The following is a 26,895-nucleotide window of genomic DNA, read 5'->3' on the forward strand; positions in this document are numbered from 1 at the left end:
CAAGTTGGACTACATGGGATCATAGGGTAAAAAGAACCAAGTGAACTACCTGGTATCTGTGGTGTAAAGGACATGATGAACATTATCAATTGTATATTTAAATGAAAAGTAAATAACCAAATTGTACAAAGGTCAGAAAATAAAATTGCTCTAATTTGAATAGAAAATGATGCAAATCGTTCTCTTCCCAAGAGGAAAAAGAAAGGAAAATTTTGAACTATCGATGATGCCTGGTTCATATGTGTGCTTTATGATCTAAATGTCACATGAGAGCCAATGTCTAATTTATCTTTATCATTTCATATTCTGGTAACTTAATATTGCAGATAATAGTGCTAACTACTTTCCTACCTTAATTCTGATACATGATGAAGAATTCGTAACCATTTGTAAGACCGTTTTGGAGCAATTTTATTTTTGTACCCTTGACAATAACCATATTGTGACACTAGTGACATCAGACTGTCAGAGGACTTCTGATTTTTGGAATATTGTGGCATCAGACAACAAACATGTATTAATGGAGAACATTGAGAAATAATGGACATAAAACTAACAGCAGTGGTTTATACAATCTGTAGTTTAATTTAAAACTCCAACTGAGAGGTATGCTGCATTTCTGACCATCCACTACAAACCTGGTGCAAAATTGCTACATTTAACAAATTTTATGTATCTGTTTTTATAGTTTTCTTATAATATCCTTTAGGGAGGTTTTTAAACCTTTATGGGTCTTCACTCAACTTGTATTTATCATATTTTGAGGGTTTTTTTAGTTAGATTAGATAGGGCTTTATCACTTTTAAAAAAGGCCCTACTTTACACCAGGTTTGTTCTGGATGATTTTTGTTGGGTTTAGGAAGCAAAGACAACTTTACATTTGCTTTGCTGATGTAACACTGTTGATTGTACTGTTATAGAGTTAATTGCTGTAAAACCTTTTTTTATTTTGAAGTTTGAATAATACTGTTTAAAAAATAATTTTCTTGCCAGTCATTGTTTGATTAATTGGTGTGATGTGTAAATAATTTCATGTTTTTATTAGAACAGAGAGTAAAATGGAATGACAACAGCTTCATTGATTCTGGATATTACAGATGTCACAGTTTCAATCTACTCATTAAACTGAGTAAGACACTATTTTTGCATCTAATTTGAGCAAAAATGTACTCACCTTTAGTAGTAACTTTTACTCAATCCATAATGAGTCAAAATATTATACTCCATGCAGAGTAAATATTGAGTAAAATAATTGCTCAAACTTGTGGTAAATCTTACTCAACCTTAGTTGAGTACAGTTTTACTCTCTTGTTGAGTCAAAAAGGGGAAAACGCTTTCCCAGAGTAATTATTGAGTAAAATAAGTTGAGTAAAAGTCTTACCCAATTCTGAGTAAATTTCTAATCAGCAAGTTGAGTAATTGGTTACTCAACCTTGATGGAGTACAATTTACTCAAAAATGGCGCTTTCCCCTTTTTACTATCAGAAAGAGTAAGATTTTGATCAACTTTGAGCAATTATTTTTTGCTGTGTACTGATATCAGCAGTACAGCTATGCTGATGTCAGCAGTATGGAGTAGGCCTATACTCCATCAATACTGATATCAGCAGTAGATGGTTGTTTCGTCAATGCTGCGCTGACATCAGCAGTAGATGAGCTATACTTCATCAATACTAATTATAGAGTAGCCTGCTGATTAGCAATACTAATTATAGAGTAGCCTGCTGATGAATAAAATGCGCATAGTTTGCAGCGTATTCAAAATAGGGCGGTGCGTCTCATCTACGGCCTCAAACGTCGTGACCACATAACCCCATACATCAAGGACTTACATTGGTTGCCCATCAGGGAGCGTGTCAACTTCAAGATCCTCACCATCATATATCAATGTGTCAATGACATAGCTCCACTCTACCTTCAATCTGGAATTCATTCTTACACCACATCTCGTCATTTACGCTCTTCCATGGATACTACACGGCTCTCCATTCCTCCCACAATCAAATTAGCTGGTGATAACGCCTTCACTTCCTTTGGTCCTCGAATTTGGAACAACCTCCCATGCAACATCAGGGAGGCCCAAACACTGGCCAGCTTCAAAAAGCTTTTAAAAACCCATCTTTTTCCAATTTGATCCATTTCTTGTCATTGCTATTTCTTTCTTTGTTTTCTCTTATTGTAATGCGCCTAGAGCTAAAATTGTAGAGGCGCAATATAAATCGATGTATGTATGTATGTATGTATGTATGTACCACCAGACGTTCAAAATTTGCCGTAACCACAAAAAGGCCCCATGTCACATGGGAAGTTAATGCCCAAAGTGGTCAAAAATTGTCAAAATAGCATAAAATTATTCAAAGTTTCACAAACTTGCTTAAAACTTCCTCGAAATTGCGGTAAGTTCCACAAACTTACTTTAAAGTTTCTCAAAATCGCGTAAAGTTATTCAAAATTTCACAAACTTGCTTAACATTTTCTCAAAATTGCTTAAAGTTGCTGAAAAGATGCATGCTCAAAAGTTTTCAAAATTACTCAAAATTGCTTCAGCTTCGCATAAGCTGCGTAAAGTGTTGTGGATTTCACCAAATTGTCCAAAATTTTCCAATGCAGCACAAAATCCAAATAGGTCATGACAACCTTACGCAGCTTTGGGGAACTTTACGTAACATTAAAAAATGTTGCAAATTTTCAGGGATTTTTGAAGAATTTTGACAACTTTGGGCAACTTCCCCTGTGACATGGGGCCTAAGCCCCATGTCACAGGGGAAGTTGCCCAAAGTGGTCAAAAATTGTCAAAATAGCATAAAGTTATTCAAAGTTTCACAAACTTGCTTAAACCTTCCTCGAAATTGCGGTAAGTGTAGTCCACTTGCCCATTTTGCATACTCTGGCTATTACATTTAAGCCTAAAGCTCTGATTTGTATTAATTTTTTTTATTTTTTTATTTTATTTTACAAATTCGGCTAAAATACATCAAAAAGCAAAGTAAAATTACGCAATACATACAAAAGGAAACAAAAGTAAAATAGACCCAATGGGCTAGCCAGGAAGAGTCAGAAGCATCAAGACACTGTCACCAAAAGGTGTGACTCCTCCAACCCATTGGGGGCAATTACATAAAAAATATATACTATTGCACTGTTTAAACACATTGTGTGTACATCCACATCACAAGGATGCACCCGCCAGCCATCACACATGCCTCCCCCCACCTACCAGCCAAGAACAAAAACCAGACCCATGCCACGTGGAGGCCACTCCAGATCATCCCCAAGCCACATTGCCTACATGAAGGAATACAGAAAACATTCCCAAACCAGGCAACCCGGGGACGACCCCAAGCGACCGGGACCCAGGACGAGTCCGGCATCCACCCAAGGCCAACAAATGAAAAGAGGCACATGCAGCAGCCGACAAGCCCACCCTCCCGATATGGATGTACACATTATTACATTATTACAAGATGGAAATCTGCTCAGTGACCCCTACCTATCAGACACATGGATTTCCCCCCCCCCCCCTCCTCCCCGGCCACCAGAACCCAACCAACCCACCCAGCAACACCCCACCCCACCCACCAGACCAACACAGGCCACACTCTAAATTACAAGGATTAAAAATAAATCCTTAAGACCGTAGTTAGGGACCAATCAACTCTAGATCCAAAATAAATCTTATAGATTTGAATTCTAAATCCAAAAGATTTAATTTTAAATCTTAAAGATTCAATTTTAAATCCAACACTTGATCGGTCCCCAATCACAGTCCCTTGGGATCCACTTTAAATCCCTGAAATTTAGAGTGCATGAAGATGGATAAAGTAGGTCACTGAGCAGAAAACCGAGACAACAAAATTTAAGAGTCCTGCTCTTCAGTACTATTATTTACTAAATAAGTTTTCAAATGTTTTTTAAAAGACTTTGTGCCCATGTACAAAATAAAATGATCCTTTACAGAATTTGGCAAACCAGCCCACAGGCGAGGGAAATTTACCGCAATGGTAAATTTGAAACTGTCAGTTTTGGGTGTGATATTATGATTAAAAACTAAGTTTTCTGAGTGACGTGTGTTTACAGACCAATTGCCGAAACCAAAAGCGTTACAATTTAATATACAAGTACAGGCAAAACAGATAGACAAATATTTCCTTCTGTTGTTAAGATCCATGATGTTGAGTTGTTTGAGACGTTCCCCATATGATTGATCCCCCCGCCGTTGACCCAATATGAACCTGGTGGCACGACGTTGAATAGTTTCCAGGGTGCTAATGTGATTTTTGCGATAAACAAACCAAACTGGGGAACAGAAATCAATAATAGGTAAAACAAGGGAACGATACAGCGTAAGGAGGATATTTTGATTTTGATTTCCAACCACAGTTCTAAGAAAACCTAACAATCTATTGCACTTTTGGTTACATAAGATACATGTACATTCCATGTGAGGTCAGAAGAAATCTGAACCCCAAGAAGACGAAGACTGTTAGCTTGAGAAAGCTTAGTATTTGACACAAGATAAATTGGAGAAGGCTTATTTTTACGACGGGTAATACACATAACCTGACACTTTTGGGGATTTAGTTGGAGAGCATTATTCTCTGACCACCAGTGAAGTGTAGTAAGATCATTCTGAAGAATTTTAATATCAGAATCATTGGTAATTGTGCGAAATAAAAAGGTATCATCAGCGTATTGAAAATCTTGGAGCAGAGGTGAAGATGGAGGTCATTGACATAAATATTAAAAGCAGTGGCCCCAACACCGACCCTTGGGGCACACCTGAGAGGACAGAAACAAAATTGGACATTTGACCACGGAAAACAACCCTCTGCTTGCGGTTGGTAATGAAGGAAGAGATCCAGCTTAGGAGTGGACCCCTAAAACCATAAGTGCGATGCAGCTTTGCCAAAAGAACTGTATGCGAAATAGAGTCAAAAGCGCGACTGTAATCAACTGAAACTAAGTCAATACGCGGTGTCGGGGATGTACGACGATCCAAAATTTTGTTCCACTCACAAACGGCTTCATTTAAAGCAGTGGTACACGATTTCCCAGGAGAAAATCCATGCTGGTCAGTGTAAAGAAGACCGTTATACAAAAGATGATTACGGATGTGGTCAGAAACAATACTCTCCAACATTTTGACAATAATTGATGTAAGTGCAATCGGACGATAATTTTTGAAATCACTCCGATCACCTTTTTTATACACAGGAACAATATTAGCGGTCTTCCAACATGAAGGAAGATTACCAGTTGAAATGGATATGTTAAAATGCGAGTGAGAACAGGGCAGATGAGGTTTGCACACAATTTGAGCATACGACATGAGATTTCATCAGGACCAACTGCCTTGTCAGGGGAGAGACTCCTGAGTTTTTTTTTTTTTTTTTCATCAGATATTTTAATATGACTTATGGTGGGGACATCAAGAACAGGAGAAGTTACCTCCCTGACATGACTGGAATTGGTAAAATAACTGGCAAATAAGTGATTGAAACCATTTGCAATTTCAGACGGGTTGGATGATTGAATACCATCAATGACAAAAGAACAAGAATCTGGCTCAGCACGTTTAGAGCGAACAAATGACCAGAAACTTTTAAGTTATCATTTTGGCAAACTTAACTTCCCAGTGAGAATTGTAGGCTTGTTTCTTAGCATAGGTAAATTCATTATTCAACTTACGATAAGTTTCCCAATCAGCTTGTCTGTCACTACGTTTAGCTTTATGATAAGCTTTCTGTTTTTTAGTACTCATACGCTTCAGATCATGAGAAAACCATGGTTTAAATTTACGTTTTTTAGTAACCTTAGGTATACATTTATCTATATAAGAGAAAAAAGTCTCTGTGAAGGAGTCCAAGACCCGATCAATGGGCCAGTCGTCTTTGAAAACATTGTACCAGTCAGTATTTGAAACCAGATAATTTAATTGCTCTACATCAGCGCGATCATATTGATAAAATGTTCTGCGAAGGTTGGGTAAACCCCGTGGTTTCCCTCTAATTTTAAAAGTTACCATATGATGGTCCGAAGTAGCAAGTTTCTCAGCTACTTGAACATCAAACACTTGATCAGATCTTGAAGCGAACACAAGGTCGAGCATCGAGGGAGGACCATTTTCTGGCGTGCGTGTGTAATCGTTGACCAGCTGATGAAGACCAAAAATGTCAGAGATGGCAGTGAGCTTTTCATAGAAATTGCTATTTTTGTGCAATTGTGTGCGTACACTCTCAGAACATTGGTTAAAAATTTTAACCAACTTGGTTAAAATTTTAACCAACCATGTATTTACAGGTGAACAGCCCAACAGTTGGTTATATTGTTAACCAACCTGGGTTGGTTAACAATATAACCACAGGTTGGTTAAAAACATTGACCAACTACTGGTTAACATTACGGTAACCAACCAGTTGGGCATAGCATGTTGGGCAAAATGGGCAAAATATAACCAATAGTTGGTTAAACACTATCAATGGGAAGTTCATTTCATTGTTCATATTTTAACCAATTGGAGACATTTGAAGGTAGGAAATTATATTATAAACATTTTATCGGGTATAACACTTAGTTTAAGTGGTTGCGAGGCCGAGACTGTGAGCAAGACTTACGATGCTTTATCGACGACAGCTACCACCACAACCGGTAAGCTTAAGCTTAACTTGTGGTGGTAGTTGTCGTCGATAAAGCATCGTAAGTCTTGCTCACAGTCTCGGCCTCGCACACACTTAAACTAAGTGTTATACCCGATGAAATGATATACTTTATAATATAATTTCCTACCTTCAAATGTCTCCAACAGATCTTGAAGACCCCGATCCACAGCTTTGCAGCAAGCCACTCATATCGGCCATCTTGTTTTCTGAAATGCATTTTTGCCCAACACAATGACCAATCACAGTTCGCAAAGGAACACAATGTAACCATGGTTGGGCAAAACCATACTTTGCCCAACTTTATTGGCGGGAAAAGGATGTTTTTTACCAAGGTTGGTTAACTTTTAACCAACATTGTGTAAATACCATATTGACAGGTTTGACCAACCATGTATTAAACTGTATTTTGCCCAACTTCAAGAATCTTAACCATTGTTGGGCATTTTTTAACCAACTGTTTTCTGCCCATTCATTTTTTATCCAATGTTCTGAGAGTGTAGGCCTACTCCCTCTGTCTGCTTATAGCTTCAGTGGACTTTTTTTTACTCGGGTTTTCGCGATCAGTAAACTGGCAGATTCCAAAATCAGAATTGTAATCAATTGTTCAGTATTGAAGTGAGCCAATATGCAAGATATGTTGCATTCTATAACTTTTACTGTCACTAATTATACAAACACTTTATGAACATTACTGTTGAACACTTTAATTTTAATAAACATTATAATTTTGAGTTCAACGGAATGCGTTGACTAATAATAACATATTTTTATTTATCACAATTCGACTATTGCAGAGTCCTCGGGGGAGTCTCAAGATTTTTGTTATGATTGCGTGAATAATTACAATGTTATGGCACTTTTATCACAATCATGCATGTCTGAGAGTACACAGCCACCAGTGTCCCCTCACCATGCTCACCACTTATTTGTATTGTATGGCGTATGAGGGCGATATTACCAATTTTTTAATGGTGCCCAAGCCAAATTTGCCATCCCCGTGCAATACCGTGCTTTTAATTACCGAATAGGGTGCAACCCCCTGGGGCACTCAACTTTGGAGGTGACGCGTATGTAGGGCTGTTAAGACCCTCTTTTTCAGCATCGCTGTCACCCAAAGACCCCATATTTTTTACGAACACATGCTCTGTCACCCGAGACCCCCTATTTTTCCGACCATTTGATCTGTCACCCAAAGACCCTTACAAGTTCAATTTGAACAGTAAGTTCATTTATCACTGATTTTGTTAGTTATTTTTGAAAAAACAAAGAAATTTGAAGCCATTTAGAACTAGAAATTCGCTTTTTGAGGTTTCTGTGGCGCTGTTTCGGTTCTCACCCAAAGATTCCATTTAGAAAAAAGGTCATGTTCTTACCCAATGACCCCATATCTTTTACATTTTGCTCTCACCGAATGCCAAAAATCATGCTCTCACCCAATGACCCCATATTTTTTACATTTTGCTCTCACCGAATGCCAAAAATCATGCTCTCACCCAATGACCCCATATTTTTTACATTTTGCTCTCACCGAATGCCCCTTTAGTGCGAAAGTGCGGCCAGCCCTACACCTATATCCATTTCAAATTGAAGTAGGCCTACCCCCCGGACCGGGTGCAACTTGCTAGACTTGAGTCCAGTCCTAGGGCAGACTTGTATAATAAGACTGGATTTTCAACCAGAAAGCCAAGAAAGACCCATGATTCGGACTGTTCGCAGCTCCAAAAGTCCCCATTTTACTTGTTCGCAGCTCCTAAAGACCCCCTTTTATCGGTAGGCCTATACGCCGTCAGCTCCCAAAGACCCACCACCTCAAAATTCCGGGGGAGCATACCCACCGGCAACTTTGGTCAACTTATTTCCCCTGTGACCATGGTGACATGGGCCTGGGTTTTAGTGTCAATATGGGTGAGGGAATGGTGGGTACATACTAAGTTTTAAGCTAGGCCTCAAATAAAAGGCAATATGGATCCCATGAAATTATGACAATAATCACCGTTTTTAATAACATGGATCATCTCCGGGTCTTCCGGCACTTTTTTTAAAAGTTCGGCACACCGTCTATGCCGGGCGAAATGTGGACATGTCAATGAAGCACAAAATGTGCGGCGTGCGCGCGGGCTTTAATAATAATAATAGACAATCATGCTCACGATACGTTGAATATATTAATGAAAATGGTGATAGCCCTATGCCTACCCCTTACTTGTAGGCGCTAGGCCTATAATAGGGCCTATATATTCATCTGGAGATGTACACAACAGAAAAGTGTGAACTTGAGAATAACCCATGAGTGTGCATAGGACTGCGGCAGCCCTGGAAGCTTCCGGGAGGAATACATCATGTCACATGAATTGAAATTCATTGCATGTACCATGTCGAGTCAAGAAAGAATAGATCTATGTTTTTTGCCACATGCGGAACTTTTTCCTTTTTTTGAGGATCTTCTGTCCCCTAGTGTGCCAAAAATCTTTGCCCCCATTACAGATGCAAGATTTTGGGAACCTGAATTTAAAACTAAATTGTCTTATCATATAATCCCTAATGCGAGCGCAGCGAGCAGGAAATTTTGTATATTTGAAAGTATTCCTAACGTTTTCCTACACCTTTTTAGGGCGTAATATAGAAATGGTGCCCAAAACTATGTGCCCAAAATCGCTCGCCCCCCTCCCCCTTCGACCTCGCCCCTTTCGACCTGCCAAAATGCTTGCCCTCCCCCGGGGCCCTCCCCCATTTTGGCCTGCATGATCTTTGCCCCCACCCTAATAATTCACCACCCCGGGGTACGGTACACATAATTATTGCACCACCCCTAACTTTGAAGTTACGGTTGCAATTGGTCTTCAAATATCAATATTTCCTTCACAATGTCTTGTTTTCCGTTGAATTTTGTCATGATTAATGGACAGTATCTTCTATAGTACCCTGGCGATTTAGTGATTGTGAGTTGAGGCCGTTTCTGGCTCCTTGAAACCCGATAATATATAGATTTCTCTTCGTTGCTCGCGGGCACATTTCGATTCAGAAAATGAATTTCAATTCAATTCAGATTCATTTCTTATTTTTTAAAATCATTTTGATTCAATTCCAATTCAACGCATTGAAATTAACTGCTAACCAATTTCAATTCCAATTCACAGCATTTGAATTTAATTCATATTCAAATTCAATTCTTATTACCAACACTGATAACTTTTACACGGGCATTTGGCTAAAAGCAGTTCAGGGAGAAAATTTATTCTAACTGATAAGCTGACAATTATACAGGTTAAATGGCAGAATCAAAATACATGTTGCATGCATTTTCGATTCAATTAATTGAATTGAAATGAACAAAAAACACATTTCGATTCAATACATTGAATTAAAATGAAAGAATAAAAACATTTCGATTCAATGCATTGAATTCGATTCAATTCAGTGAATTGAATTGAAAAATGGCCAAAATCAATTCAATTCCTATTCAATTCAATTCCTATTCCAATGCATTGAAATATCACTTGCACAATCCAATGGCAAAATGCAATGTTTACGTTTACCAGCTGATCATTCATTCATCGGCCTTTGACCTCTAATTGCACTGCGCATGTGCGTAAAGGTCATGACGTCAGGTGCACTATTTGCTACATAGTCGCTACGTGGAATTTTCTACCAAAATGTCGTACGCATATCTCTTCAAATATATTATTATAGGAGACACAGGTAATTTGTAATGATTGCTAAGAATATCAGGATTGTATATGCCAAGTCAAGTTGACTTTGAGCAAATAGAGACCAGTGGAGAAATCAAAACATATCGCAAGTGATCCAGCTGACATCTTGTTTTGTATTCATCATCATTGCAAAATACAGTGTACATGCACTTGGCTTGCCCATTTATTCATTGCATTGTTCATGTGTTTGTATACAGTCATCTTTTGTGTTTTTGTTGTAGACCCAGGGATTGATATGAATGGTGCATTTATGTTACAGTCGGCTGTAGCTGGAATTGGTATCTCGCTTCTAAAATACATATTATTATACAATATTCATACATACACGCTATGTAACAGCGCGCGTGATTGGTCGAGAGCCGGGCATAAACAGCGTTTATGCCCGGTGTCCCGGATGTTAGATCGCCGGGTAGGAAAAGTGCAGGAAAATCATGTATTTTAGTAACGTTTTTGTTATTATTTTGATGAAATAAGAATCACAAAATGTTCTAGATTTATGAGCGGGTTCATTCATATATTTTCATGACTAAGCGGTTGTTTATGCCCTCGGCCGCAAGCGGCCCCTCGGGCATAAACAATCGTTTAGTCATGAAAATATATGAATGAACCCCTAATTAAACATCATCATGATCATGCATGCATGATCATCCAGGACCAGGACCATGTTTATAAATTATTTCATGATGACCATGCATGCATGTACATCATGTACATGTATGATGTATGTATTAATTTACTCATTAATTCATGAAAGAAAGGTGATTTCAAATTTGCCATCAAACTGCATCATTTTATATATCAAATTAAAGCCCTCGAGTAAAGAAAGCCAAAATTGAAAACCGTTTTGTCATAGCACTTTCCGTAGCAAAGACAAAGTTACATCTTGTCATAGATTGACTTTCATCAAAAATATTCAGCCAACATTTAATGCATCAATCAATTAAAAAACTGTTACAAGCTTTTCTATGGGGAACTGCTATCACAATCCCTCTCTCTCATGTGATGTGAGAGACACATCTCATACTCGCCCTCTACCCCTCCCGCCCTCCTTCCCTCCCCCTCTTCCTTAGGGGGAGGGCGGGAAGACGGCAGGAGTGAGGGAAGGACCTTGATCTGGAAATCCATTTACTATCCACGATGACACAATAGTGACTGTGTGGATAGAAGATAGAGGGTGCTGGTATAACACGTTCAGTCATCGTCAGTTTTAAAATGCATAAAACAATTTTTTAGATTGTCCAATTTGGCTACAATTTAGCTTGGCTAACATTTACGTATCTTAGCTGAAGTGTTTGATTCGAGGTTAAATTAATAACTGCGCATCGGTTATTTGGAGGGCATTGTGAAAAATCTAAACATTTTGCCTTTTTGGAACCAAGGAATATTCCGATGCAAAGTTATTAACCTCATTCATAACCGTCACTTTCATCTCTTCACTTTACAAAATAACACACAATTTTCCTCAAAAAAGAAACAATTTTTACGTTTTGCCTTTCCAAAAATCAATCAGGCTAAAACAGGATGACCAATAACAAAAGTGCGAATCACAATCTGTGCAAAAAAAAATGGTAGCGAGCAATCCAAATACGGCGACCAGCGCTCTCGCAATTTGTTTGACGCACAACACGGCGCACACGGAGGTTACTAATATTTACACTGACGGCGCGGAGGGCCACTGTTGTTTATTATAGAAAAAATATTAAATTTGTGTACATCGTGGAACATTCAACTGCGCTTGTTACTCCGCGACTAATCATGCTAACTACACGCGCGTACAACGCTACTCTATGCGTCCATATTAGCGAGGCTATCTGCGTACAACTGCTTACTATGCACAGCCACGCAAAGAGTAGGCCTATGTTCCACGATGTACACAAATTTGATAATTTTTCTATAGTGACCGTGTTTTTGCACGCATGATTGAGAATATGAATTACTTTTATTAAAACCGACCTTATTATATGATCATGAGTCCATTTAATTCTGCAACCTTGCTTGATCAAAGTTGTTTTTACGACCGACCAGCGCCACTCATGAAATATTAATGGAAAAATCTAGTGCTGGGCAAATCAAATCGATCTCCTGATTGGCAAACGTTGACTTGTCATTGCCAACTGATGGTGACAGGTGACACCCTTCCGGTGTCGTATTTTCTTGAAAATGTGAGCCCAGCACTCAAGCCTCGAAATAAGCAGATCTGGACCAGGAGCCACACATTTGGAAAAAGTGGCTCCTGGTCCTGTGATTATCTAGTTATAAACCAGGAGCCATTTTTAAAGAGCTAGGGTCATTTAGATTTTAATTGTACACATTAAATACAAAAAGCCTGGTTCACTTGATGTTGGTGTGGACCAGGAGCCAAAATGTTATGACCATTGGGTAAATTTCAGGTTCTCATCATCCGTTTGATTGGTGCAATTTTAATAAAGCTTAATTTACATTCAATTTGCTTTAGCACACTCATCCTCTGCTTTTGTGAGCCTTTTGCAAATTCAATTGTAAAACACCGAATTTTAGTTATTACATAAGTCCCAGAAATGTTTAGGGGACAATTTACTCGAGAACTCTACCTTCGAATTTGCACACGATAGTTACGCATTTGATGCTAGAGTACCGTACTTTTCTATTGTTTTTTGGTCAGACGGCGGTGCAATTCTTTGCACAGGAGGTTATTTATTCTGTTAATGTTGAAATTTGGATGAGTCAACTGTATCATTTGAGCAAGATTTACCAAATCTGGACGGTCTAAAATTGTGCTGAAGTGTAATTTTAGCAACATTTTTGATGCAATCGCCTGTTGTGATCAGCTGTGTTTACTTCTGAACTTCCATTGCTTTACACAGTGTCATGCTTCAGCGAATCCGACTAGATTTTGAATGCAATGGTCTCTGGCCTAGAATGTGAAGCTATCGGTGAGCAAATTCTTGGCTAGACTTCTCGAGCAAGGGACAAATTATACATCACCATAATCAAGAACACATTCATCAATGAGTTTGTTAATGCCAAGGTCATGATCTGCATTTTGTAACCATGTCATATTGTTTAATTTCCAATACACATTACCTTTCACAATGTCATTGTGACAAATAGTTAAAAACACAGCTAAATGGTCTGATCTAGGTGTTATTTGAGGACTAGGATGCCTTATTTTATTTGTCATTACCATTTTTCGGAAGTAACGGTAACAACAGACGACTTTTAACAATGAAAATGTGATCAAATATTTCCTTCATATGAGCTCATAAAACACTTGTCAACATCGTATCGGCTATCGTATCGGACCGATGCTAGAAGTAATACATCGGCTATCGTATGGGCAGGGAAAAACCCACATCGGTTCAGCCCTATATGAATTTTTTTTAATAGCATTAAGAATAAACCAATAGTCAAGTGCACACGTAAGATTTTTGCATCCAGGTGAAGCTTTTCTTATCACCATTCCTTAGCCTCCAAATATCAGTTAACTCGTAATCATCCAACATTGTTTTAATATTATCAGAACAAGATGTACCAGCTGCAGTATTAGGAGGAGGGTTCTTTTTATTTACCGGTACTTTGGATTTCTTTTTACCGCCGTTCTTGCTTTCCTTTCTTGCTGGGTTTAGTATGAGTACAACCTGCTTGTAGTGCAGTGCGAATGTGCGATACATTCATAAATTGTTTACCCTATTTCTATGGCAGTTAATCCGATTATTACGTCACTTCGACAGCGAATACTTTTTTTTTCACAGTGATGGGTATTTTAATATGTAATAACCAATTTTCTTCTTCTTTTTGTTCTTTTAGGTGTTGGTAAATCCTGTCTCCTTTTACAATTCACAGACAAAAGATTTCAACCAGTACATGATCTTACAATAGGTAAGTGCTCACTATGGACCACAATGGCCTCATCTCAATGGCATAGTTCAATAACCTCAATCAAACAATCATAGTACAAAATTTGACCTCAAGAAGTTGCAGAGTATGTGTTTTTGTACCCAAATATTCAAAGGTCATTCAATGAATGTGCAAATGTATTGGGGTTTAAGAACTGTGCCCCTGATAGATGAGCATGTTGTGGATCCTAGTGGCTGCCTTCCCATTCTATTTTTATCTTGATGCTAGCAGGCTTCAATATAAAAAAAAGTTTTGAGATATTTTCTTAAAAAATCAAAAGAACCGTAGAACCAGTACTACTTGTACTTACTTTAATGCATTTTTTCAGGTAACCCCATTTGAGATTCACACTCTTTGTGTGGACGATTACTGTTACTTCTTATTCAATGAGTGCGTCTTGTAAAGAATTCACGTAATTTGATTGGTTTTCTGGTGTATAATAATATCTCACAATAGTTGATAGTGATATTAGTCAGTCAGGGGCAAGGCCACCGCCACGCAACGGCGTGCACGCTTGTTGCTCCTCAATAATCACGCGTAATACACGTGCGAGAACTAAGAACGCGATTCGGCGGCTTAGATGTTCGTGATGGTTTCGTTCATTTAAAACAACGGGGATGTTCTCACAAAAGTAACTTTATTTTTTTCTGAAAAAAAGGCAGTTTTTCTCGCAAAAATTACATTAAAACTGAATGAGAATGAGAATAAATGGTAAGGAGGGTGATAGAGTTACGCAATCTAATGTTCAGATATCGGTAGGCCTATATTTTAAGAGAATAGATGGGTAATGGTATAGCTATGTTACCTTCATGCAAATTAATTGCTAAGTTTTAGGTAAAATGAAGCTATGTTTTTGCTATGCAAAAAATGCGTATAGAGGTTGTAATATGGGTGGTTGTGAAGAAATTCCAACCAAATGGCCATTAATTCCGTATAGGAATAAAAGACACTTGAGTTTCTCTATTTTGAGAAACTTATAGGAAGCTATCGTGGGACGCGTTTCGATTAATGGTGATCAAGACTTAGTTGATCTTTTATTAATCTCATCAGCTACATTTTGCTCAGCTTAATTTTAAGATCACCTAGTATTTTGGTATATTTGTTCACAGTAGAAACATGGATCTGCATACCTAATTAACTTAGGTCTAAAGTGCCTAACTTTTTGACATCGTAGTGGATACCGGCTGCGCCGGCATCCACTACTCAAAATATTGGCCAGCCCATCCATTATGACACGATATTGGATAGGCAAAAGACAAAATCCTATCATTTATTCTCTAAATGTACATCGTCCATTTATAGGCCTAGGTGGTACTCACTACAAATGACCATGGGGATGTGCTGCAAATATGGGTAGCATTTTCAGCCTTTTGGTATGTACATCAATGACCCATTTTACTAGGCCAATTTTGGTATATGGATGGTATATGGAATTTTTTCACCAAATAGCCCAATTTTGCCTCACTGTATTTCAATGAAAAGACGACCATTACTTCCAAATACCACAAAAAACCACAGGATGGGTGCCTGCCCTTTAGCAGCTTGGTGTTCAAGTGCCCACCCTCCCTCCGTCTGTATGTATTGGGAAAGTGGTTTGTAAAATTGAGGAGTCACACATGTATGCACACCATAAAATAGAGCTCTATGATCCACTAATAGTATACATGTAGAGGGTTGCTAATGACAATTGCAGCTGTGCATCACAATGTATTGCACAACATACACTATGGACCACAATGGCCTCATCCAATGCCATAACCATAAACAATTATATAGCACATTTTGACCTGAAGTTGCAGAGTATGAGTATGAGTACCCATTTTTTCAAAGGTCATTCAATGAATTATATGCAACTGTATTGGTTCAAAGAAATGTGCCCTGATAGATGAGCATGTTGTGTATCCTGGTGATACTGGCCTGAGATTGAGATTTACCAGGTCTAGCCTCATACAGTTGTTTCCACGTGGTAGGCTCTTGAGAGGTGGTATTGCAGATTTGCAGGGATGGTATTTTGGGCCTTGCATACCCGTTAGTAAGTCCGCAAGATGGACTGAATGCTGACCATTACTATTACTAAGACTTGCAAATGGGTTCTGTAGTCAGTGAGTTTGGCAGAAAAATATTGATGATCAGGACAAGGCTAATCCAGGTCCAATCATTCATAAATTAACAGTATAAATTACACATAATTGTGATCAATTTTAAATGCAGTTAGGTCTACATCAGAGACATCTTACACTTCCCATAATGCATTTCTCCCATTTTAATAATTTCCCGTATTGATTATTTTGATTTGCTAATTGCTATCTAGTGCAACATGGGTCGATATTGATGAAATCAATGAACAGCACATCCAGATCGTGCTGCAGAATATGGGTATAATTTCTTAACTATCGACCCATGTTTAGCCAGTTTATTCTCAATATGAAAACAAACAAAGGATTCTGGGATAGGTAATATAACCTCTCTGGATCTAGAACAGCTGTGCCTAATGTTCGAGTTGTGTGATAAAACTATGGATGCATGTATTCTAGGTAAAAAAAAGTGTGTATTGTCCAGGGATGTAGGTACACCAATCGGTTAATTTTTTTTGTAACCAAGCAATTTTTCATCATAAAGAACAACATTTTGTTAGGGAGAGTGATGCACCCTCACCTATTCTGTGCTCTCATTCCGTAAGAAGATTGTGCCCTGAGCTATTTTACAAATGCGCGCACGAACTTTGGAAAAAAAGAAATGCGGAATATTTTTTTATTTCAATTTTTTTTTAAAGTTTTTCCGGAAAAATTCGGTGAAATCAGATTTTTTTCTCAAAATACCATAAAAAAATCAGGAATAAATTTTTTTTTTTTAATCGCATTTCGCATTTGTTTTCAAACCACTTGTGAGCTTTGAGACAAACCATTATTTTGTTGGTCTTATTTAATTTAAGTTTTATTCATTGTTCTAATATAGATAAGCCTTGATGAACTGGGTGCACATTTTCTCCTATAGACTTTACATGCAAACCGTATCCCAATTCCGTATCCATTGATTGCACCACCCTGCATCTTCGTTTACTTAATTACTCGTAACTTCTTTATGTAAAATCACAGAATATTAATTTTGGTACCAAATGAAGGAGAACTTTCCAGGCTTTTGAACAAATGAATGCAAATTTGATAGTATTGAAACAGACTTTAAGTTGTTTACTTCTTACAAATAAGTCATTTTTCACTTCAAAACGAAACAACACCACCCTATTGGGAACACCAGTTCACAACACATGGCCATATAATTATAGGTAGAGCTGTGTTTGTCACAAAATAAATGGAAAAAAGTCTGGTGTTTTTCTTCCTATTCCTCCCCCCCCAACAAAAACCTTAACATTGACTTGAAACATGAAAAGGAAAAACCAATGTGATAAAATTTAAATTTTAAAAGCTACACATCCAGTTAAATTCTGAGAACCTCCTTTTCAATTTGCCTTATTAAATGTTTTGCTTGCAACTGGTTTATGAGTTATAATGACCAACCAAAAATTAATTTGTAAAGCTTGTGAATGCTAATACAATATGTGACCATCCAACACAACTGAGCCCTGAAGTCGCCAATCATCATTTTTGAGATATTCAACCAAAATATTCTGCTTGAAATTAGCTTTAAAATGATGTATATCATGTCTATAGTACTTGACATTTAAGTAGTGAAAAATCAATAAAACAGTCAATAAATCCTTTGTTTCCTATTGTTTATTGTTAAGTTCAATGAAGCATATCTCAATAGTGGCACTGGCGACATCCGGGCTCAGTTGTGGAGGATGGTCACATATCGGTCCTCTGCTCTGAGATTAGACTTTATTAATAAGTTGATTCCCATCTTTTCCCACCTAGATATTTTTTCCCGCTATGGAACAAGGAAGAATATTTACTGCTGGGGGCCACTCAAATTTCATATAAGTGTACACTTAGAGAATGATCAGAGCATCTTCAAAACATACTCTTTTAGGATTTGCCCTTTTGAGCAAAAAACACTTCTAATCAGGAATTTAGCATGGTTTTGCAACAAATTTGACCCCTTCCGGATTTTATCTGAAAGGTTCCTAAATAGCAGAAGAGTTATCTGAAAGGTACATATATGTACAGTACCACTTTAGGTTTTTGCAGGAACTGCCTTTTGAGGAGAGCAAGAACAATCGCTCCCTACTGCTCTCCTTAAATCTAATATAGAAGAGTGATTTTCAGCTCCTTAATTGACCATTCTCTCCTTACATTCTATTTTTAAAAATACATGTTCTAAACAGCTCTCCTGCAAATTCCAAAAGACAGTCCCTGATTTTGATCAAATGCATTGGTCCCAATTACATTTTTTTATATCATTTAAAAAGAAAGAAAACTGTCCTGGGATGCCTAGAAATTTGTGAAATAGCAGGATCACTAAAAATATATAAATCCCTAAATGCACAATCAGCTACATTCATAGAAAAATTTATAAAAAAACCCACTTTCTCTTGACCCCTACATGATTTAATTTGTGTTCACTCTCTGAAAGCACATTTTTCGTGTCTTTCTGGTCAGTGATCACACAATTATTACGCAATGACACTTGGCAGTAGGCACATGCCCCTTCCCTCTACCCTTTTTTTCATTTTGAATATTGGTTGGTGATCAGAGGAGAAAAAACAACAAAAACAGACTAGGATATCATTGTGGTATAATACATTGTACCGACTATGTCTATACATACATACAAATTCAAAGTATAGACCTCTGGAAAAGGCAACCGTTACTACTAGTTTCACAGCATACCCTCACTTACGATCATTGGGTATACCCGATCATCAGGCGGATAATTTGTCATGATTTCAAGTTAACACAAATGCATATACAGAGGTATATACATTCTGTGGTGTCAAAACCAGGACAAATGAGCCATTCCAGCACAGTCTCTAACTCCAAAGTTAGTCACCTGAAAGTGCTCAACCACTATAAATATTACGAGGCGTAATATAAGTGGTTTATTTTTCAGGTGACTAACTTTGGAATTAGAAAGTGCTCAAACCCATTACAGGTGGCGTTGAAACAAATTCAAAGTATAGACCTCTGTAAATGCAACCGTTACTACTAATTTCACAAATATCCTCACTTACGATCATTGGGTATACCCGATCATCAGGCGGATAATTTGTCATGATTTCAAGTTAACACAAATAGTAGTAACGGTTGCCATTTTCCAGAGGTCTATACTTTGAATTTGTTTTCACCTGTAATGGGTTTGAGCACTTTTAATTCCAAAGTTAGTCACCTGAAAAATAATACTTATATTACGCCCCACTATTTATAGTGGTTGAGCACTTTCGACTACTTTTGGAGTAGAGACTGTGCTGGAATGGCTCGGTTTGTCCTGGTTTTGACACCACAGAATGTATATACCTGTATATGCATTTGTGTTAACTTGAAATCATGACAAATTATCCGTCTGATGATCGGTATACCCAATGATCGTAAGTGAGGGTATGCTGTGAAACTAGTAGTAACGGTTGCCTTTTCCAGAGGTCTATACTTTGAATTTGTTTCTACGCTCACCTGTAATGGGTTTGAGCACTTTTAATTCCAAAGTTAGTCACCTGAAAAATAATACTTATATTACGCCCCCACTATTTATAGTGGTTGAGCACTTCGACTACTTTTGGAGTAGAGACTGTGCTGGAATGGCTCGGTTTGTCCTGGTTTTGACACCACAGAATGTATATACCTGTATATGCATTTGTGTTAACTTGAAATCATGACAAATTATCCGTCTGATGATCGGTATACCCAATGATCGTAAGTGAGGGTATGCTGTGAAACTAGTAATGTGGTTGCCTTTTCCAGAGGTCTATACTTTGAATTTGTTTCTACGCTCACCTGTAATGGGTTTGAGCACTTTTAATTCCAAAGTTAGTCACCTGAAAATAATACTTATATTACGCCCCACTATTTATAGTGGTTGAGCACTTTCGACTACTTTTGGAGTAGAGACTGTGCTGGAATGGCTCGGTTTGTCCTGGTTTTGACACCACAGAATGTATATACCTGTATATGCATTTGTGTTAACTTGAAATCATGACAAATTATCCGTCTGATGATCGGTATACCCAATGATCGTAAGTGAGGGTATGCTGTGAAACTAGTAGTAACGGTTGCCTTTTCCAGAGGTCTATACTTTGAATTTGTTTCTACGCTCACCTGTAATGGGTTTGAGCACTTTTAATTCCAAAGTTAGTCACCTGAAAAATAATACTTATATTACGCCCCCACTATTTATAGTGGTTGAGCACTTTCGACTACTTTTGGAGTAGAGACTGTGCTGGAATGGCTCGGTTTGTCCTGGTTTTGACACCACAGAATGTATATACCTGTATATGCATTTGTGTTAACTTGAAATCATGACAAATTTTCCGTCTGATCATCGGTCTCCCCAATGATCGTTAGTGCCCGAAAGCTGTGTAACTCGTAGTAACGGTTGCCTTTTCCAGAGGTCTATACTTTGAATTTGTTTCACGCTCACCTGTAATGGGTTTGAGCACTTTTAATTCCAAAGTTAGTCACCTGAAAAATAATACTTATATTACGCCCCCACTATTTATAGTGGTTGAGCACTTTCGACTACTTTTGGAGTAGAGACTGTGCTGGAATGGCTCGGTTTGTCCTGGTTTTGACACCACAGAATGTATATACCTGTATATGCATTTGTGTTAACTTGAAATCATGACAAATTATCCGTCTGATGATCGGTATACCCAATGATCGTAAGTGAGGGTATGCTGTGAAACTAGTAGTAACGGTTGCCTTTTCCAGAGGTCTATACTTTGAATTTGTTTCTACGCTCACCTGTAATGGGTTTGAGCACTTTTAATTCCAAAGTTAGTCACCTGAAAAATAATACTTATATTACGCCCCCACTATTTATAGTGGTTGAGCACTTCGACTACTTTTGGAGTAGAGACTGTGCTGGAATGGCTCGGTTTGTCCTGGTTTTGACACCACAGAATGTATATACCTGTATATGCATTTGTGTTAACTTGAAATCATGACAAATTATCAAATCTGATGATCGGTATACCCAATGATCGTAAGTGAGGGTATGCTGTGAAACTAGTCGTAACGGTTGCCTTTTCCAGAGGTCTATACTTTGAATTTGTTTCTACGCTCACCTGTAATGGGTTTGAGCACTTTTAATTCCAAAGTTAGTCACCTGAAAAATAATACTTATATTACGCCCCCACTATTTATAGTGGTTGAGCACTTTCGACTACTTTTGGAGTAGAGACTGTGCTGGAATGGCTCGGTTTGTCCTGGTTTTGACACCACAGAATGTATATACCTGTATATGCATTTGTGTTAACTTGAAATCATGACAAATTATCCGTCTGATGATCGGTATACCCAATGATCGTAAGTGAGGGTATGCTGTGAAACTAGTAGTAACGGTTGCCTTTTCCAGAGGTCTATACTTTGAATTTGTTTCTACGCTCACCTGTAATGGGTTTGAGCACTTTTAATTCTAAAGTTAGTCACCTGAAAAATAATACTTCTATACATACATATGTATGTAGTTGGTTTGGACATTGTAGGCCTAGGCCTAGTAAGGCCGAGTAAAAAAAATACATGTTTCTCGTCCGCGCCCTCCTCATTTTTTGAAGATTTTTCAAATTTCTTTTTATTTTGTAAACTTTCAGTTATAACTTGTTGAAAAAGATGTTTCAGAAGTTGAAATTTATTTTACGGCTTTGTACATGTACATGTAAATGCATAATACATCATTTAAGGTTACGGAGGGTGAAAATTCCACTCAACTTGTCTTTTGTTTTTTAATTTTTATTTATGAAGTATATGATATATTAAACATCTCAGAGATGTAGATTGAAAAAATTGTATCAACAAAGTATTTTTTTAATTATTTTTGTGTATCAATATTTGCTCTAGATATCCCACAGCACTAATTCTTTTTTAAAGACAGTTCTTGTTTTAAGGGGACACTACACTAAATCCTTCCGCATTTGGTGTAACTCATGGAAGAAAGAGAAGGTGTGAGGGCTATCATTTTCTTTGGAAGGGGAATCCCAAATATACATGGGGGCCCGTGGGTTAGATTTTAAAAGGTATGCCAACATTTCCTGTCATCCTCCCCTGGCCCTGCTCTCGGCCAGCCTAACTTTGCCAATGTGGAAACTTTAAATGGCCTAGATATTATGATGCAGATTTGAATGTTTCTGTAGTGTTTCCTAAGCCTTATAAAGATGCACTGTAAATGTTTGCCAAAAACTGCCCCCCCCTCCCCCATTCTACCCTCCCCCAGGACTCATAATTATTATGCACCTAGTTACTTTATTGTATTTTCACATGTATTTCAATGGGACATTTATTTAGTGATGTGCCCCCTTATAGTGATTATTATTCCAGTGCATGAACTGGCAAACCTATCATTTTCATTTGATTGCTAAAATCACTGAAGCATATGCACAGTGGAGCATGAGTATTCAACCAGCACTATACTAGACAAAATCAATAAAATAAGTACTATCACCTTGGCCCTGGCAACACTAACTAGCATTGTAAACAAGTTAGCACATGGTTTGAACATGATAATAGATAGTGTGGAAGTTTTGGCAGAAATTTGTCAATTTCTGCAAGTTTTGTGAAAATCAATTGATACTTCCCATGCAGTAAGGATTATCAGTAGTAATACAGGAGCACTGCACCTGGAATATTATGGGATTGTGAATTGATACTGTGAAATAGCAGAAAATGTGAGTACTTGAAACTAAATGTGTGGATATCTCAGAACTCCATTTTGGACCATTTGGCCTGATATGCTGAGATGAAATAAATTATTTTAATGTTTCCTGTAGCTGATTCATAAAATTTTGATATGCATGTGTTAGCTGATACTTCAAAGAAATAATGTAGGGAATAATTGTGTCAATATATTGGCACACTAAATTAATATTGTTGTTGCAAAAAAGACGACATTTACCCCATCATTTTCATTGACATTCTGTGAACATGTAAGCTTACTGTTTTAAATCAGGAGGACCTATCGAAAGAATAAATAGGTACATTATTTCATTGGTTTGTTTTGTAACACATATGCTGAAATCGCAATGAAATCGGACCCTCTCCCCATATTTTCCTGGCCTCTTTCCCAAAAAACCTCATGCTCATGAAATTGAACACAAATTGAAACACTTACAAAGTACATTTGTGTATGAGCTATGACATTAAAAGTATTACAATAATAATCATTAGAGTGTCAACTTTAAGATGAAGTATGATTTTTAGGCCTGCCATGTTTATTTTTTGAAAAACAAAATATTTTAGGTGGCTACGTGCAGCCAATTTGCCTACACAAAAGTTCAAAATCCTGTATAACCTTAAGAAGAGTTTTGTGATCACTGGAGGGATCTACCTCTCAAAACAATAAAATAAAAAGGGCCTCCTCCTCTTTCTCAGATATCAATCTGTATGTCGAATACCCAAAATATGGTGCCAAATACAGGTATTTAGCATCGTTTTCCAATAAAAAAATAGAAAATAAAAAGCCCCTCATCCTCCTAATTTTTAAAAACCCGGACGAGAAACATGTTTTTATTTTTACTTGGCCTTATCTAATGTCAAATTTCACTATAATGCCACTTGAAAAATATGAGTGTTCATGCCCATTAAAAAAACACTGTTATGTTACATAATGACATTGATCTTACTGTTTGCTATGATGACACTCCTGACAATCAATCATGTTTACACAATCTTCATCTATAGATCTATCTCACCGTACACAAACGTGGATATTTTTACAGTATCATATTTTCACAATGTTTTATTTTAAACACTCTGAACAAAGCGTACAAAAGAACCATGTATCAAACGCTTTAAAAACAAGATAAAGAATTGTGGTTTTAATTAAAAGCATCATCATTCATCAACTTGGATCGTGCATGCTACATGTAGTGTGTGTCATGTATTGTTATGCATTGGTAACTTGCGCCACCAAGTCGTGTACTGGCATCTGTTATGCACGAAGATCACTCTAGCAGTCAGTGATGAGGTGAACCCGATGAGGTTGAAGCTCTCTTTCACCTCTATCTAAATTTATAACATGTTAGTAAAAGAAACTGCAACACATTCAGAGTCCACACTGAATGTGTTGCAGTTTATTTTACTCACAGTTTCCAACTGCTAAACATCTAAAAAAAAGTAACGGATTTCTTATAGAATACCCTACCACTGTAGATTTTCAATGGGGGTCTTTTATGAACAACCCATACACATACACTGAATGTAAAAAATGGTAGGGTATTCTAAAAGATAGCCAAAAGTAACTAACCCCCCTTAAATAGTGGCCATTATTCAACAACGGGCGCTTTGTATTACAAAGTGTCAAAATGCACAGAAATAAATTCTGCTTCCAACGCATTTTACACATTTGTAATACAATAGCCCACTTTTGAATAATGACCATTACTTACTTACTTTTTTTGAGATGTTTACAATGTATACTACATGTTCAAGCTATGATTTAAAAATAATTCTGCAGGTTTTAAATTCACTGGTGTTAGTCTTACCCTTCCCATAATCCTTTGCAACATAACACATCACCTCATTACGTCAATTGACACTCCCATAATTCTCGCTATTCGCAATAAGGGCGCCGCCAGCGGTTTGCGATGTAATCGTGATGTATCATGGGAAAAGGTCGACATCCAAAATGAAGGTGTTACGCGCGAATCGATACTCAATAATACTTAATAATGTGATTTGAAATGTGCACAATTAATTTTTTCTCTATCGATTTGCGTGTAATACCGTTATATTGACAAACTAAAAATATTGTCACATGTTCCTATGTAATAGCATGGTAATATTCGTATTGCGCGGACTTGGATGTCGACCTTTTCCCATGATACATCACGATTTTCCCATGATACATCACGATTACATCGCAAACCGCTGGCGGCGCCCTTATTGCGAATAGCGAGAATTATAATTGAAGACAGAGATTAAAAGACTAATAAATTAGTTCAGGGCTTGAAAAAATGTTAATTTCTCGGGAAGCAAGCTAAATTTCCCACAATTTATCTAGCATGTTTTTATGCAAAAAAGTTCCCTCCAAAAATCAGAATTTCCCTCCAAACACCAACATTTCCTGGGAAAGAGCTTCCCAAATTTCCCACTTTTTCGAGCCATGCTTTAGTTTGCGTCTGACGTTGTCTGTCAATCAAATTCTAGTACGGCTTGTTTACAAGTGTCATGATCATGATTGCTGAACACAGCAGGAAAACCAGGCGCCTTATTGTTAATTTATAATACAAACCATCTCAAAAGTTATGTCTTTGATGACAACACATATGTACTGAGTGCCTCCCCGGGACTGGCTAAACATGGGTCGATAGTCAAGAAATAAATATTTTGCTTGATCAGGATGTTCTTTGTTCATTATGGTACATTTTGCCAATATCGACCCATGTTGCACTAGTATAGTAGATAGGAATTCAGTACAGGAAATTGAAATGGGAGAAATGCATTATGGGAAGGTATCTTCTCTGATATAGTTGTGACCAACTACCTTTAATCATGTCACATACACAATTTTGTGAAGGAAATTTCAAGAATAATTTAATCGCAATGTATGGCTTTCTTTGTAGTCAGGGCTTCAAACCTTCATCCAAACCTCTTGATTTCTGTGTTTACAACCGAGGCTGTAACTCTTGACATTTTGTTTGAAATGTTACAGTGTACAGTGTACACATGTATTTATAGAATCACATTGTATGCAGGTATTGGTAATAGTAGGCCTAGTCAAAATAATAACATGTTTCTCGTCTTGGTTTTCAAAGAAAAAAAGGAGGAGGGGCGATTTATAGCACACCTCAATTCCTACAGAGTCTTACAGAGTGCAATATAATAGTACACAGGTCTGACAGCCGGCCTTAACATTTCCAGAAGTGCAATTTGTACATGTAGCACACCTGTTAAATTTCAAAATTTGATCCCTGTACCCATTTCTGGCCCTGTATTTATTTAGTGAAAAAAGGGGGAGGCCTTTTTTATTTTATTTCTCTGGTAGTAGGTGAGCCCCTTCTATTGTTCACAGAACCTTCCAAAGTTCTTGTATATATATTACAAACCATCTCAATTTCATAGACCTCTTTTATATATTTCTACAAAAGTCATAACTGAATGTAAAAAAATGAAAATGAATTTGAAGTGGGCTCAAATCAAAAGAGGAAGCAGGAGGGGACAAGAAACATGTATTATTTGTTTACTCTGCCTTACCAAACCTGCATACATGTACATGTATAAAATTACAGTGCCCAAACTCCTTATCAGTGTTGATAAATTAAGTAAATTGATCAGTTTTGATCAATTTAGTAGTAAAAAGTGGCTCCTTGTTAAAGGAGTATTTCGTAATCCTAGCATCCTCTTTTTATGTCATTTATCATTAGATATCCACGAAAAAAACCTATTCCCAAAATTTCAGTTGCTTCCGATTTTGCGTTCGCGAGTTATGCATGATTATGTGTACAGGGATGCCAGTTTTCCGGATATTTCCGGAAATCCGGACCGCACGTTTTTTAAAAAAAAATTCCGGTCGGCCGGTCGCAAAAAATCTCACGAAAAAAGGAAAAA

At 37.4% G+C, this 26,895-nt stretch overlaps 1 protein-coding gene across 1 annotated transcript in view; it reads left to right on the forward strand.

Moving 5' to 3' along the window:
• Positions 1 to 10,226: 10,226 nt before the first annotated feature.
• The window catches only part of LOC140146364 (ras-related protein Rab-2A), a 44,918-nt gene continuing 28,249 nt past the window's right edge, over positions 10,227 to 26,895 (forward strand). Inside the window, exons 1-2 of the mRNA XM_072168187.1 lie at positions 10,227 to 10,358; positions 14,156 to 14,227. Of these exons, the coding sequence (XP_072024288.1) occupies positions 10,313 to 10,358; positions 14,156 to 14,227 (118 nt within the window). The 5' untranslated portion in view covers positions 10,227 to 10,312. The remainder of the gene's footprint in view (positions 10,359 to 14,155; positions 14,228 to 26,895) is intronic.

Source organism: Amphiura filiformis, chromosome 2 (genome assembly GCF_039555335.1).
Source record: "Amphiura filiformis chromosome 2, Afil_fr2py, whole genome shotgun sequence".
Taxonomy (NCBI): domain Eukaryota; kingdom Metazoa; phylum Echinodermata; class Ophiuroidea; order Amphilepidida; family Amphiuridae; genus Amphiura; species Amphiura filiformis.